At 37.9% G+C, this 16,566-nt stretch overlaps 1 protein-coding gene across 1 annotated transcript; it reads right to left on the reverse strand.

Annotated features, from left to right (window-relative positions):
- Positions 1-2,134: 2,134 nt before the first annotated feature.
- Positions 2,135-12,386, reverse strand: trim63.S (tripartite motif containing 63 S homeolog). Its single transcript, NM_001093214.1, is given in 9 exon segments — positions 2,135-2,830; positions 4,453-4,518; positions 5,739-5,863; positions 7,020-7,042; positions 8,215-8,448; positions 9,210-9,305; positions 11,160-11,328; positions 11,471-11,634; positions 12,114-12,386. Coding segments are annotated over 9 exon segments (1,071 nt in total). The 5' UTR covers positions 12,273-12,386; the 3' UTR covers positions 2,135-2,795.
- Positions 12,387-16,566: the final 4,180 nt, after the last annotated feature.

The raw sequence follows: 16,566 nt of genomic DNA on the forward strand, positions 1-16,566 counted from the left end.
TCAAGTACCAATTCTTAGTGGTATTTCTAGCCAAGTACCAATTCTAAGTGGTATTTCTAGCCAAGTGTCAATTCTAAGCGGTATTTCTAGCCAAGTGTCAATTCTTAGCGGTATTTCTAGCCAAGTACCAATTCTTAGCGGTATTTCTAGCCAAGTATCAATTCTTAGCGGTATTTCTAGCCAAGTACCAATTCTTAGCGGTATTTCTAGCCAAGTATCAATTCTTAGCGGTATTTCTAGCCAAGTACCAATTCTTAGCGGTATTTCTAGCCAAGTATCAATTCTTAGCGGTATTTCTAGCTAAGTACCAATTCTTAGTGGTATTTCTAGCCAAGTACCAATTCTTAGCGTTATACTAGCCAGGTGTCACGATCGCCGCCTGGGGCAGTTCCAGGAGCTCCGGGCGGCGCGTCCTCCCCTGCCGGCGTCGCTCCCAAAATGGCGGCGCCCATGGCCACCACGTGGGTAGCGGCGCTGGCGCGATGACGTCAGCGTGCCAACGTCGGCACAAGGATGCCAGTGACGTCACTATGGCGCCAAATTCAAATATAAAAACGCTACCAAGACGCCAGAATGGCGCCCAAGTATAGGAAACATTTCCTGAGTGTATCCTGGGTTCCCTGTGAGCTGCTATTGCTGAAATCTTGTTCCTGATTATTATCCTGACCCTTTGCCTGGACTTTGGACTTTGCTGTTATCTGCCTGCCTGTGAACTCTTGCCTGGATTCTGACTACTCCTTTGATTAACCCTTTGGACACCGCGACCTTGCTCCCTCAAGAGGGCTTCCTCCTCGATCCTGACTATCTCCCTGGAGGGAGCTCCCGGCTCCCTGACACCAGGTTGATCTCCCAGCAGCAGAGAATGGGATAGGGTAGGCAATAAAATGGGTGGGTAGGCAGGAATCCTGCAGATATTTCAGGTATGTTTACATGGACAGGTTTAGGAAATTCAAGTAACAATTACTTACAAAATCAGAACAATCAGCAAAAAACATGACCTATAGGTAACTTTTAATGTAGATTAATATTTTGAAAAGAAAATTTCAGTGTCAGTATCACTTTAAGCTTCACAGAAGGGGCCAGTTTAATGGGCACCAGATATTCTCATTATACATTTAGGAGATAATGACAACAACAAATAACGTTAAACAAACGATGTGGCATTTTATAATCCAAGCCACACATTGTGTCATTTATTTGCACAAAGGTGAGTATTACGTTATGAGTATAATGGTAAGTTGGGTTAGCATTGACACTGTTGTTGTCATGTATGATTGCAGGATCTGCATGTCTGTATATTTACTGTTTCATGCTTCTAATTTAATTTTTGCTTGAAAATAATCATTCCGGTGCAAGGGCATCAAAAATCTTACAGCAGCTTTAGCTTGTTATAAACTGTGCTAATAGGTTTGTTTGATTTTTATATCTGACTCCAATGTATGACTTGCTAGTGGAATATTTTTGGTCCCTCAAACCTGAAAAGACTGGCAGGTTGTCTGGGTTTTGGTCAGCCCCCGTGCACCATTAGGGCTGTAAGCATTTATTGCTGCGTTGCTCTCCCGTGGATCTCTCTTCCACAGCAGGAAGAAATGCAGTCTTTTCTACCTAGTAGGACTGTATTCAGGTGCATATAAATTTGTGGGTTTTAATCAGACTTTTGTGATTATTTTCTGGTAAAAGTTCAAATTCAGAATTGATCATAAATCAGCCCTACAATATACTGTAGTGTGCTGAAAAGTCTGTATGCATCCCTGCATTACCTTTTTTTCTATTCACAATTGATGTAGCAGCCAGGATGTGCATATAATGTCAAACTATACTGGGGATCTGCTTTTAATGCAAGAGAAAAAAGTACATCCACTCTCATTAGCTCCCGTGTGTTTCTGCACTGATAGGCAGGGCCTCGGCCTGTGAGCACCAGCTTACATTATATTACACAGATGCATACCATCATTTAGTCTGGATTTTGGAAAGAATATGTAATGTTAGATAGCACAATAATTCCTATTACAGGTATGGGAACTGTTATCCGGTTTTGGATCTCGATACATTAAGTCTGCCAAAAAAAATCATTTAAACTTTAACTAAACCCAGTAGGATTGTTTTGCCTCCAATAAAGTTGAATATATCTAAGTTGTGATCAAGTACCAACTGCTTTATTATTACAGAGAAAAAGGAAATCATTTTTTCAAATGTTATTTATTTTATTAAAATGGAGTCTATGGGAGATGGCCTTTCTGGAGCTTTCGGGATAACAGGTTTTTGGATAACAGATGCAATACCTGTACTTAAAATGCGAAGTGATTTGGGCTTTCCCTTTAGCTGTAAAGTACTAGGATTTCATACAATATCCAGTGTGAGAGAAATGAATTATATAATTATAATAATCTGATATATAAACATTATAAATATAATATATAATCTAATATAAACAAGCTTGCACATGAATATCATTAACACCAACTTTTATTTATTAAGATGCAAAAGAAAGGCAGTGAAATTGTATCACACAAAATTGGGATTCACCATGTGGTGTTACCACTTCTTTCCTCCTGCCCTCCAGGTAACATTAGTCCCTAGGACTTATGGATCGACCCAAATAACCAGCACCCATCGCAAATATAAAATATATTTCAATAAATATATACATCATGATGACCTAGAATGCAAGTCTTCTGGTCATTAGCAGCAGTCCTGAGTCATTGCCCGCAGGCTCTCTTTCCACCAGTCTCATGTATTGTCCCCTTTCCCTGCTCTCAGGGAGAGTATGACAGATCCTTCCCACACTCTTCTTCTCAGATGCTTTCCCTGTCCTGCAATTCTTGCTGCCCTGTGTGCAAACAAAGATGAAAATAAGCCTGTCAGCTGCAACAAGCAATCAAATCTTTTTCTTTTTAAATAGGTTTCTGCTAGACCATGTTTGGGATAAGGAAAAATTGATCCTGAATTTCTGTTTATCCAGTAAGTTTTTGTACTATACAAGGGATAAATGAAAAAAAAACTCTGATACTTAACATTACCCCTGTTTCTCACCCTGTTTGGGACATATTTATCAAAGAGTGAAACCTGATCTTACCTCAGTTTGTCAGAAATTTGAAATTCTGGCACTCTCAATTCATTTCTATAAGATTTTTCTATCAGTGGGTGAAAGTGAGAATTCACCCTTGACAAATACTTTACAACTTTAAGGGGGTTATTTATTAAAGTCCGAATGCCAAAAACTTTGAGGTTTTGTTTTACTATAAAATTCGGATTTTTAGTGGGAAAAAACCTCGAATTTTTCGAGATTTATTATACCTCCAGGATGGAAAAAGTCATCCGGCATCTCAGACTCACTGAGGTTGTATATAAGTCAATGGAAGAGGTCCCTATCCTATTTGGAAGTTTCTGTGGTCTGCGCTGGAATTATAGCCGGAAAATCCAACTGTTTAGGACAAAAATCTGAAAAATTCAGGGTTTTCAGGAAAAAGCCAGAAAAAAATCAAGCGATTCAGGAAAAAACTCCTAAAAAACTAGCAAATTCAGATTTTCACTTGATTTTTCCGTGTTTGTCCCCAATGCGAATAAATCATGTTTTTTTTAATAATAAATAAATTCAAATCTTTGATTCTAGTTTGGTCTTTTCTATTCAATCGGATTTTGATACATAAGGCCCCCCAAGTAATAATAATAGAAATCAAGAGAGTGTCAATTTCACTCAGGTAAACTTTGATGAGTTCTAGTTTTACTCTTTAATATACCGTATACCGTAAATCTGAATCTGTAGGATTCAGATTTTTTCACAATTGCATCGAGTCTTTTCCCGTACAAGAAATGTTTTTGAAAACTTATTGATAAAAAGTCTGTGCAAATTTGGACGGAGTGGTTTTCAGAAAATAGTGAGAATATTATATAGATTTTGATAAATAACCCCCTTGATGTAATGATGTTAACTCTGTGTGGTATGAAAGGTACTTAAAGATTAGGGGGGTTATTTATACATAATTTGCGATTTATTTATTTTTTATAAAATCGAACTTTTAAGAAATCACTAATTTTTCTGAATTTATTAAACCCTGAGGATGGAAAAAATCTGAATCAGAAAATCCGGCTTCTCAGACCAGTCGAGGTTGCATATAAGTAAATGGGACAAGTCCCAACAATTTTTTTGATGTGCACTGGGTTTCGTGCAATACCACAAAGTTTTTGGAGTTTTCAGTTGAAAAATCTGAAAAAATGGTGAAAATCAGATGAAAAAATTGTGAAAATCTGATATTTTTTTCCGCAAAGCAAATTTGCAGGAAAATGTAATAATAAGTAAGCGTAAAAAAACAGAGTGGATTTGATCGGTGTTTGTTCCAGAAAATATTGAGATAAATTTGGACTTTGATAAATAACCCCCTAAGTAAGTAGTTCATGGCTGATTTCGTAAATGCTGAAATGAAATCTTGATGGAGAGAAAATGTTTCTTACCTTCATGTGTGTCTTCTTCAGTTTCTTCAAATTCCTCTATATCCTCTTCCTCATCCTCATCACAGTCTATAAAGGTAAGAGATTTAATGGTAAAGTACTTTCCATATGGCTGATACAGCACTATCACTAGCAAGGGTACCTCTTGAGGCAGTTGTGAATATTTGGATGAGGCACATCTGAGACGCATCTGGTAGCTAGGATCCAATTTAACTTATCTATCAGGTAGTGAATGATAGACTTAGGGCAGCGGTCCCCAACCTTTTTTTACTCGTGAGCCACATAAATGTAAAAAAGAGTTGGAGAGCAACACAAGCATGAAAAATTCCATGGGGATGTCAATTAAGGGCTGTTGTTGGCTGTTTGGTAGCCTTTCATGGACTGGTAGTCTACAGAAGGCTCTATTTGGCAGAACACCTGTTTTTTATGCAACCAAAACTTGCCTCTAAGCCGTGAATTCAAAAATAAGCACCTGTTTTGAGGCCACTGGGAGCAACATCCATGGGGTTGGTGAGCAACATGTTGCTCGCGAGCTACTGGTTGGGGACCACTGACTTAGGGGGTTATTTATAAAAGGTTGAATTTTAGAATAATGTACATTTTTTAAACTCTAATAAATTTGAATGGTATATTATTTATGAAAAAAATTAGATCGTCTAAAATTCGATTTAATAGTCCCAACCTGAAAACACCGAAGAAAAACCCTAGAATATTGCGCATCAAAATTTTTTGACGTGCAATATTTTTTTCCTCCCATTGGAGTCTATGGGGCAACATTTTTACGTTGAAATTTGGCTCACTAACATCTTCAAATAGTTAAAGAGACCTCTGCCATTGACTTCTACATAAACTCGGCAGGTATTTGGTGGCGTATATTCTAATATTTTAAGGGTCTAAATCAAATTCGAGTTGGTGGTTTTAAAATCGAAATTGTGATTTTTGACAGAAAAAAAAATGTGAAAATTCGAAGACTAATTTACCTGGGCCTGAACAGACAGGTAAGTAATAAAATTTAATAGAAATAACAAAAAAATCATAGCCTTAGCAGTGCAACATTTTTTCCCCGCTGGGGAATAGAAAGATTAAGACCTGATGTTGCAATGAATAGGCCTGTCTATTAACTACCTTTTTAAAGGTGTGTTTAATACACATTATTGCTTGTAGAAAAATACTTTGCAGACAGTATTTGTTCTAAACAATGGTGACTGTATTTTTAACATTAAATGCCATGGTCACCTCAAATCCTGCACTAAACAAAGTCCTTTTTCATACCACGATCCCCAACTCACTTGCACTGAAATCAATGTTTCTCAGACACTGGCTGACATGTTCCATGTCCAAGGTGAACTGATCCATATTTTCAAATCCAAGTTCAGTCTTCTCCAATTGGCAGCCTTTGGATGCTTCCATTAGTCTGCAAATATAAAGGGAGTTAACAGACAAATAGTCAGCAGGAATCTTGATATTCATAATACATTAGGTTAAAGGGATACTGTCATGGGAAAAAAAATTTTTTTCAAAATGAATCAGTTAATAGTGTTGCTCCAGCAGAATTCTGCACTGAAATCCATTTCTCAAAAGAGCAAACAGATTTTTTTATATTCAATTTTGAAATCTGACATGGGGCTAGACATTTTGTCAATTTCCCTGGTCATGTGACTTGTGCCTGCACGTTAGGAGAGAAATGCTTTCTGGCAGGCTGCTGTTTTTCCTTCTCAATGTAACTGAATGTGTCTCAGTGGGACATGGGTTTTTACTATTGAGTGTTGTTCTTAGATCTTAGGCAGCTGTTATCTTGTGTTAGGGAGCTGCTATCTGGTTACCTTCCCATTGTTCTTTTGTTTGGCTAATGGGGGGGGAGGGAAAGGGAGGGGGGGATATCACTCCAACTTGCAGTACAGCAGTAAAGAGTGATCGAAGTTTATCAGAGCACAAGTCACATGACTTGGGCAGCTGGGAAATTGACAAAATGTCTAGCCCCATGTCAAATTTCAAAATTGAATATAAAAAAATCTGTTTGCTCTTTTGAGAAATGGATTTCAGTGCAGAATTCTGCTGGAGCAGCACTATTAACTGATTCATTTTGAAAATTTTTTTTTTCCCATGACAGTATCCCTTTAATGAAATAAAAAGGGTGAAAATTGTCAAGGTTTAATGACCCATAGTGACAAATCAGGAGCAATGCATGCTGATTTTGTGCTTTTGATTAGTAGTACTGTAGCAATTATTATCTATAGTGCTTTATTAATACTTATACTACCAATTCTCTCACTAAATATAATTTCCATTCTATAACTTTCTCTTATGTCACCTCCCTGTGTTTATTTCAATACAGTAACTCTTTCTCATTGTTGGATTATACTCTGCGTGATTTTATTTTTGTTAACACCAGATCATTTTTCCCATATTGCATTTTCGGCGTTTCTGTAGTGCATCTTCTCTACTTTTGTTTTCTCTGAGCTAAAAGCACACTGTTATTATTTTATTATGAACTAGATACGGCCCAGTAATTTTGTCTAACATGTAATAATCACACGGTATTGATGCTTTGGATCAGCAATGCTACTTACTTTTTAATAAGCTGTTTGGACTCCTGCAGGAAAAAGCAGAAAAAAGGAGGTTTAGCAGAGTATTTGAGAGCGGCACAAAATAGGAAACAGAATGTGCAAAATAAATTGAACCATCATAATGGTAAGATACAGGAATGTGTATTTCCCGGATATTACATTTAGGGGCAGATTTATCAAAGGTCGAAGTGAAAAATTAGAATTTAAAAAATTAGAATTTTGAGCAAATTTTTGTGTACTTCGACCAGGGAATAGTCCAAATTCAATTTGAATTTGAAAAAAAAATCAAAAATTAGAATAATGAAATTTATCGTGTACTGTCTCTTTAAAAATTCGACTTCAACCATTCGCCATCTAAAACCTGCCAAATTGCTCTTTTTGCCTATGGGGGACCTCCTAGAACCTATTTGGAGTCAATTGTTGGACTTTGAGAAATCAAAGTTTTTTTGGAACTTTAAATCGAATTCGATCGGATGTGCTATTATTTCGATTCGTCGGATTCGAATTTGATTGAAAACTGACCTAATAGATTGAAAACTGATCTATTCAGCCAAAAAAAATTTTTTTTTTTTTAAAAATAAATTTTGGATTGTCTTTTTTAATTCGAATTTCGAAGTTTTTTAAATTCGAAATTCGACCTTTGATAAATCTGCCCCATGGTTTTCCTTTACACTATATATTGTAGTTCTTTTAGTTCTTTTATCATCCTTACAGCAAGCAGTACAATTTCAGGCATGAAAAATGGTGTTGAATATGTTTAAAAACCAGTGACACTTAAGCCTGTTTTTTACTTGGCTTTTTGAATCTGACATCTTTAATTCCAGAAATTTACATGGAGCCCTATAGCATTAACGGTATAGTTCAATGTTAAATTAACATTTAGGGGCTGATTTACTAATGCTCGTATTTTATTCGTTTTCACATTTTGAGGTTTTCTGATTAGTATTCAGATTCGTTCTGCATTTTTATTCATTTGTGTTTTTTATATTATGCTGTTTCAAGAAATTACTTGCTGTTTATAGTTTTAGAGAAAATTTGTTTTTTCGTGGTTTTGTAAACTTCTAAAACCACTAAAATAAGATCTTGTTGTTGGAAGCTCTATTCAAATTCAAATGTTGTATTTTTTTTTACTCAGCTGAAAAATATTATATAAAATGTCGGGCATTCACTTCTTTATTGTTGGGGGCCTGCAAATTACCAGAAGAAAGTTAGCAGGTCCAGTCTGCTCCATAGCTTGAAAAGCATTCTGTAGCTCATTGGAAGAGGATTGGAGCTGTTGCTGACACCGAACAATGAGAGAACGCACAATGTTCAACTTCTCTTCCTCAGCTTGTGAAATCTGCTGGACCAAATGTGTCTTTTTTTCCTCCAGGCACCTGGACAGTGTCTCAAACATCTCATTCACATGCTCCTTTTTACTTTTACTGTTCTCCTAAATAAAAAACAGTAAATAAACAACAGTTAAATTCACTAATCTCTGTATAAATTACAGAAGCAGGATTTATGATTTCCTGTAAAGGACAAGTCAACCCCAAACTAAGATTTTGCCTGATAAAAAAAAACACAATTCTAAGCAACTTCGACAGATAGAAGTTCTACATATAGTAAACATTTTCAGTGCTGTTGAACTGGTTGTTACTTTTTAAACAATGTTTTTTTTCATCCCTGTCAAAAATAGGTCCAGTGTCGGACTGGGCCCGCGGGAAACCGGGAAAAAACCCGGTGGGCCTGGGGCCTCATGGGCCCCCGCCGGCCCAGCCATGTTTCCCGATCGGGCTCCCCCTTGAAAAAAGTCTCAACGCAAGCACGCATTGCGAGGGAGTTTGTGCAGGCGCGCACTGCACAGACGTTCGTGCAGGTGCATGGCGCACCAGCATTCGCGCAGGAGCGTGCAGATGGAGAGAGAGGCCCGAGAGGGAGGCACGCAGAGGTAAGCCAGGAAGGGGCCCCGGTGACTGCTTGGAGGGGCCTTCATGTGGCAGTCCCGATGGGCCCCCATTACTCCAGTCCGACACTGGATAGGTCTGGTTATCAACTTGCTTTTCTTACATTGTTTCAACAGTCTGAGCCACCAGTGCAGTGAATAGGAAGGGACAACACTACTTTAAATAGCAACACATATACAAACATTAAAAAAAACATAGAAAATGTATAATGAATATATATTGCAAGATTGATCTAAATGTTTCTCACCTGTATAGTTTTGCATGATTCTTCCAGCTGGCTAAGAATACACTGAATTCTATCATTACCCGCTACCAGCATTGATATGCTGCTATTCAGCTCTGTCTGTAATAAGAGGGATAAGGGATAAAAAAAAAAAGAGGTAAAGCTTGATGTTATAACAGAGCTCCATTTATCAACAGATAGTTCTGAAAACTTGCTTTTGAACTTCGTATATTCCATATAGCAAGAAAGACATGTACATGCTGAAAACTAGTGATGGGCGAATTTATTAGGCCGGCATGAATTCGTGGCAAATTCCTGCGATTCACCGCTGGCAAATTAATTAGTGAAACCACTGCGAAAATTCGCCACCGTAAAAGAAAACCAGACGCTGGCATCCGTTTTTTTTGGACGCCGGCGCATTTTCACCAGCGAATTTGCGCTGGCGTCCAAAAAACGGACACGGCATCAAAAATGGACGCTGGCGTCAAAAACTAGATGCTGGCGACGTTTTGCAAATTTTGCACCATTTCACAAATTTTGCGGGAAATTCGTGAATTTTTTGTCTAAGCAAAACACCCAAATTCGCCCATCACTACAGAAAAAAATTATTGGTGAAATGAGAAAAGCATAACTAGATTCACACTATCACTGTAACACAGGTCCAGTAAATTAATCTATTTCTGAAAAAGTTTTCTGCTCCTTGTATTATGTAAAACATTAGCAGTAGCGTAACTAGATGTCACTGGACCAAACAGGAAATTCATTTTAGGGCCTCCAACATGTTCAGAGGTTGTCCTGTTTTACTAATACAGGATATGGATACAGATTCAGAATTTGAATATGGGAGACAGCTTTTCCATAATTCAGAGCTTTCTGAATAATGGGTTTCCCGATAACAGATTCCATACCCGTTTCATATATTGAAATTGCTCATTAATCAGGGCCTCACAGGCCCACTATACCTCTTAAACACCCCAGCTTGTAGCCGCAGGGTATGCTTCCTCTGTAGTTAGGCCCCTGAATATTAGATTGTGCCCTCACAATGGGATGTGTAATTAAACATATCGTTAACGTAACTTGCATTTCTTGTGTATAATTTGATCAGTTAGCACTGCAAATAAAAGGGCCAATACATTGGTAAAAAATGACAAAATGAAGAACAGGTTTGGCAGCTACAATTAAGGGAATACGCAAATAGCATGAATGTAATGGTGAGACTCATGTGATGAGCACATTGGGAGGCTTGAGTCTTATTAAATGTATGTCAATTACCACTTAGAAATGATAAAGCTGCATATCCTTTAATAGCGGTCAGCTCAAATGACCCTCTTCAACTTGCTCTTCCTTCACACCCCCACACAGCTGTGGCACTACACTGCAGCCTCAACGCTTTCTAAATATATCAGCTGACTACTTGACTATGCTGCGTCTATAAATAAGAAGTAAAAAGCTACTGAGAGACCCAGCACTGTGTGGGACCTTGAAAATTAACTTTGAGATATTTTAAAAGAAAGTCAGGGAGCCTGGGACTGACAAGCAAGCCTCTAGGATATTTCCATTGGCTGTTAATTGATGAGTTGATAATCTGTCAAATTATGTTTTATAAAATATAGCAAACAAGCTGTATGCAAAAAGCAACAAACAAGTGCCTGCGAGATCTAATTTTATATTGCTCACTAGCTCACCAGCCATGCTTTATAAAAGGCAGTCACAGTTTAGTATGTTTGAAGGTTTTAATCTACAAACATAAATAGATAGATAGTGTCATTCTGCCATGTTAAGTCGTATTGGTGGTTAGTTTGTGCATGCGACTACTGTGTGTCATCATAACTTCTAATTAAATCATTGCATGACATGAGGTGATTGTGATACCCTACTGTGTGCTAATGTGCTCCTCCCAGGCGGCCGATATTATGGTTCTGGCAAATGGTGTAACCCTAGTTTGCATGAAGTTGCTTCTTGTGTTTCTCTCACCTTCTGACTCTGGTAGACGTTCTGGAGGGGAGACACATCACAGTCTTTATGAACTCCAAACACTTTGCACATAGAGCATGTTGCCACCTGGCAGCTGAGACAATAAATGTTTATTTTTTCATCTTCATGCTTCTCACACATTGGATGGTTTTCCTTCTTTTCAGGTCGACTGAGTAGTGGGAAAGACACAGGGAGAGAGATTTTGTTGTAACTAGCATTGGATATGTTTATCTACCAGCTATGGTACACTGAGGATTTGCTTTAACAATAACAGCCTCTGCAGCATTAATTATTGCATCTTTGGTTCTCACCTAGTACAGTCCTGTTTGTAAATATCTATTATGTTTTCCACCAGCAAGTTTCTCTGGAGACCATATACTCCATGACGATCTAGGATCACTTCATGACGACAGGTTGGGCAGCGGAATCGCCCCCCAGAAACTGAACTCCTTGTTGACCAATATGGGTTACCAGCCTGGAGTTGAGAAATTTGTCAATAACGGAAATGTCATTATATCCACGAATTTACTTTAATGATATGTTATTCACATATATGTGTGTTATCACGGTAAAATGATTTATAAATATTTATGGCTAATATTACATTTCATTTCTAAAGAACCACTCTGTATAATGGTTGTGAAAAAAGTGTAACACACAGACATACTGAGAATGTTTCCACTAAATGACCTCCCCAAACCAATGATACTTGATGCCAATCAGAACTTAAAAGATAAAGGCAACAGGGCGGCTATATAAAACATTATATCAGCATGCAGGAAAATAAACATAAAAGTCAATGGGCACACAAACACCAATATTGTATAAAAATAAGTTTCACACAAAAATAAGTATAAAAATACGTTTCACACACTTAAGAAACAAGACATTGGGCCATAGGGATAATGAACACATCAAGAGCTGATTACTCTTCCTCAGAGCATTGCTTCTTACCTGGAACACATCATTGGCACACTTTCTACACAAGTTGTGCTGGCATGGTAGGATTACCACAGGCTTGTTGAACATTTCCAGACAAATAGGGCAGATTAACTGCTTCTCAAGACTATCCATAGGATTATTCTCCCGGATAATTTCTGAATTATAATCCATTTTGCCAAACAATCGTCTTTCTTTTCAGTCTTAGCTGTTAGGTCTCTCCTCTTGAGTGATTTTATGTAACAGTCCACTGTGTGAATCTTTTCTTTTGACTCAAGTTGTTCCAAGATTAGCTCCTGATTTCAATGCAGACCCTGAGACCAGCCTATATATAGTCTGTGTCCTGGTCACGTTGCAGATGGTGGGGACGGACATCTCACACATTCCTATGCCTCTACTGCGGGCTCAGATTTCCTTTGGTCCCTGAAAGTTTGCAAAGCTATCACATGAAGTAGTGTGTAATCTGAGGGAACCTTTTCTGTAAACAGGATAACAGGAGGATCCCAGAGTTGTTTTGTTTTATTTATGGAACCAGGAACAACGTGCAAACAAATGCAATATTCACAGAATATCCATGTTATTTAAGTCAGTGCACCTGTCCCCCTTCACACATTTTCTGTCGTTACTGCTTGCACTAAACCACACAGAACTATGTACTATATTTAATTTATACCATTTTTATATTGTTCATCTAAGGAACAACAGTCAAACTTACAGCCCACAAGCCAAATATGCTTTGCAGCCTACCCAAAAACTGCACAGGTTTTTTTTTTTTTGTGTGACATCATCATTACTTCTAAATATTCCAGCTCACATAAACGCTGGATAATCAGCCTCTCTAGTCCCGTCACGTTGAACAATTTTAATTTATACCATACACACCTTATTTAAGTAGTTATTTTCCAAATTATTCTCTTTTATTGGATTTTACTGTATACTTGGGGGCCGATTCATCAAGAGTCGAATATCGAGGGTTAATTAACCCTCGATATTCGACTGGGAACTAAAATCGTTCGACTTCGAATATCGAAGTCGAACGATTTTGCGCAAATCCTGCGATCGATCGATCGAAGGATTTTAATCCAAAAAATCACAGGCAAGCCTATGGGGACCTTCCCCATAGGCTAACATTGACTTCGGTAGGTTTTATCTACCGAAGTAGGTGGTCGAAGTATTTTTTAAAGAGACAGTACTTCGATTATCGAATGGTCGAATAGTCGAACGATTTTTACTTCGAATCGTTCGAATTCGATCGAATTCGATCGAATTTAACCAATTCGATGGTCGAAGTACCCAAAAAATACTTCGAAATTCGAAGTTTTTTTAATTCGAATCCTTCACTCGAGCTTCATGAATCAGCCCCTAAGTCCTTTGGCTTTTGAAATGTCAATAAACCCTCCATACTTATGCTGCCTTTGCTTTTTCCAGTAACACCGTTTGCTGTAAATACATAATTACTGTAAACGTGCAAATAAAAGCTGGTTCCTTTTTTCTTCTGTCCTTTCAGTCTGTATCATTTGCATCATACTCTACATGTATTCTTTTATATTTTGTTCTGTTAAATCAATTCAAATTCCATATCTATTTGTCCAGTTTACTCTAAATTATCATACTTGTCTCTTACTATGTACAGTATATTACAGAAAATAAGGTGTATGTGAATTGTTTTAGCTGAATCCCAGTACTATTCAAATTTGGACACATCCTTAGTTCTACGTTTTAACTAGATCTGCCACAGACAGTAGATTTTAAGGTCTGAAGCAAATCAGCTTTTGCTTTTTTTGTGCTTTGCCCCAGGCAGTGAGTAGAGTAGGAATGAGTGACTGCTTGGAGTGTGATATTGTATTCCAAAAGATGCACTGGTCTCTCCAACAACTCATATACGGTGCTTGGAGTATAGGAGGATGGCACCTCCACAATATACAGAACAAATTTACTTCAGCACATGTGTATGCAAAACCTTTTGGTTTGACATTATTAAATATGGGGTTATCCCCTTTTGCATACACATGTACTCGGGGAGTGATCACACCAGAGGCATAGTGGGACTGAGGTACTGTCCACTAATGTTACTCTGAGATGTTTTACCAAATGTTCAATCTATGTACTTTACAAAAATGGTTTACTAAAGTCACTTTGTTGTTAGAGTCTCTTCCCACACATAAAAGACTGAAAGTAAGTTTGTGAAGCTGTACTTGCATAAGCCATAAAAAATCATATGCACTTCCTGGCTAGTGATGACTGAAACTTTAAAAAAATGTATGAATCTGCTGGAAAAATCATAATGCAGCAAGGAATGCAGTTAATGCATTTTTAGCTCTATGGTGGCATGTACATTGCCTCACCTTGTTAGAGAAGCTCATTTCCACTATGCTACAACTGTTCTCCTATGTTGCCAATTTTTTTCCAAACACAGCACCCAGACAGCTCATTAGATAGACAGGGCTGCAATTCGATTAGTTGATATGGCAAGGGAGTATAATAATGATGCATTTCCGTAACATATCTACCCTCTTCCGGGCCTGGGTACAGGATGTGCACTGGACCCCCCTCCAGACGTGCGGTTTCTTTACTGCATTTGCTGTGGCACAGTGTCCGTTGGTCCCCGAATGGGGGTGGGCCCTGGTGCATCAATTGCCTTTTTTTCTTTTTTTTTTTTGCTGGATTTTTTCCAAGATTGTGTTTTTTCAAAATAATTAATACTTTTGCCTTTACATTTTGGAAGAAATATTGTATAGGACAAAAAACCCTATAGAGAGAAAAAAAATGCAATGAATAAAAGATTCCCTTATTTGGGTGACATAAGCTTTCCAAATAATTAGCATTTTGTACATATAAGCTATGCGTCTGATATATTTCTTTAGGTTATGTTTTGGGTATTTAATGCAGCTATGAAATTACACAAAAATGCAAGCAGATTTAAGCAGCTTTGTTTTGTATTTTTTAGAACTAGATTGTTATTCACATTTAAGCATCAGTTAAGACATAACAAAGTTAGTGCATAGTTTACAGTATACATCTTTCATGTTTCCAAAAGCTTAACATAGGTAAATGAAAAATTTGAAAACAGTGTATGCATCTCTATACATATGTCCCCTATACCCAGTGTCACAGTCCAGATTATGTTAGGTATGGTCTTGTAGGTGTCCATAACACGAATTTCATAGAAATCCTCCACGAACATAAATGAAGTGTGATGTATACAGTACCTAATAGTTATTAAAATATGTAAAGTCCATAACTCATCTATGAGGCTATACAGTTGTCACTGAAACAAATGACTTCTACCTACCCATATATACTCGAGTATAAGCCGACCCGAGTATAAACAGAGGTACCTAATTTTACCAAATACAAACTGGGAAAACTTATTGAATCGAGTATAAGCCTAGGGTGAGAAATGCAGCAGCTTTCAATGCTTTCTTTAACTGGACTACAGCGCCCAACATCCTCCAGCGACCGTTCGATTATCAAATCACAGGGGGCACTAAATTTGGAAGTGAAAGGTTGGGATTAGGAAGCTGTGCTGTTAGGGGAGCTGTGGACCTTTTTTGGTGGAAAGAAGGATTTGAGTGGGGATTGGTGGGCAGGGGGTAAGGCTCTAATGCAGGCTCTCATACACACGGAGCAGTCACACACAGTTACACACAGCGCACACACAGTTCAGACTCCAGCAGCCAGTCCAGAGTAGCTGCGGGGGGAGGGGGCATGTCCCGCGGCACTGTGACCTTGCTTGTGACGTTCAACAAGGCAACGGACCGTTTCGTGCTGGGCCACATGGATCTCCATCCCAGATCAGCTAGGTACAAAGGATAATTTTTGTATAAACCGAGGTAGACTTTTTCAGCATATTTTGGGCGCTGAAAAACTCGGCTTATACTCGAGTATTTACGGTACATACAAAAATGCAGTTCTTAGAGGAACAGTTCAGGGTAAAAATAAAAACTAAATAGATATGCTGTGCAAAATAAATAATATTTCTAATATAGTTCGTTAGCAAAAAATTTAATCTATAAAGGCTTGAGTGATTGGATGTCTAACATAACAGAACACAACTTCCTGCTTTTCAGCTCTCTAATTCTGAGTTAGTCAGTGACTTTAAGGGGGGAGGCACATGGGACATAACTGTTCAGTGAGTTTGCAATTGATCTTCAGCATGCAGCTCAGATTCAAAAGCAACAGTTATGACCCATGTGGCCCCCCCTCAAGACTGATTGGTTACCGCCTGGTAGCCAATCACTGGAAAGCAAGAGACCTGCAAAACAGGAAGTGGTTTTCTGGCTATTATGTTAGACATCCAGTCACTCCAGCTTTTATACATTACATTATTGCCTAACTAACTATGTTAGAAACATTTTTTATTTTGCACAGCCTATCTATTTACTCAGTTTTTATTGTAATACTGAAAAATTACTTTAATGATGTTCCCTTGGTTACAGAACTAGTTTGGGCATTTCTTTAAAACTGA

The sequence above is a fragment of the Xenopus laevis genome, chromosome 2S (genome assembly GCF_017654675.1).
Source record: "Xenopus laevis strain J_2021 chromosome 2S, Xenopus_laevis_v10.1, whole genome shotgun sequence".
NCBI classification, from domain to species: domain Eukaryota; kingdom Metazoa; phylum Chordata; class Amphibia; order Anura; family Pipidae; genus Xenopus; species Xenopus laevis.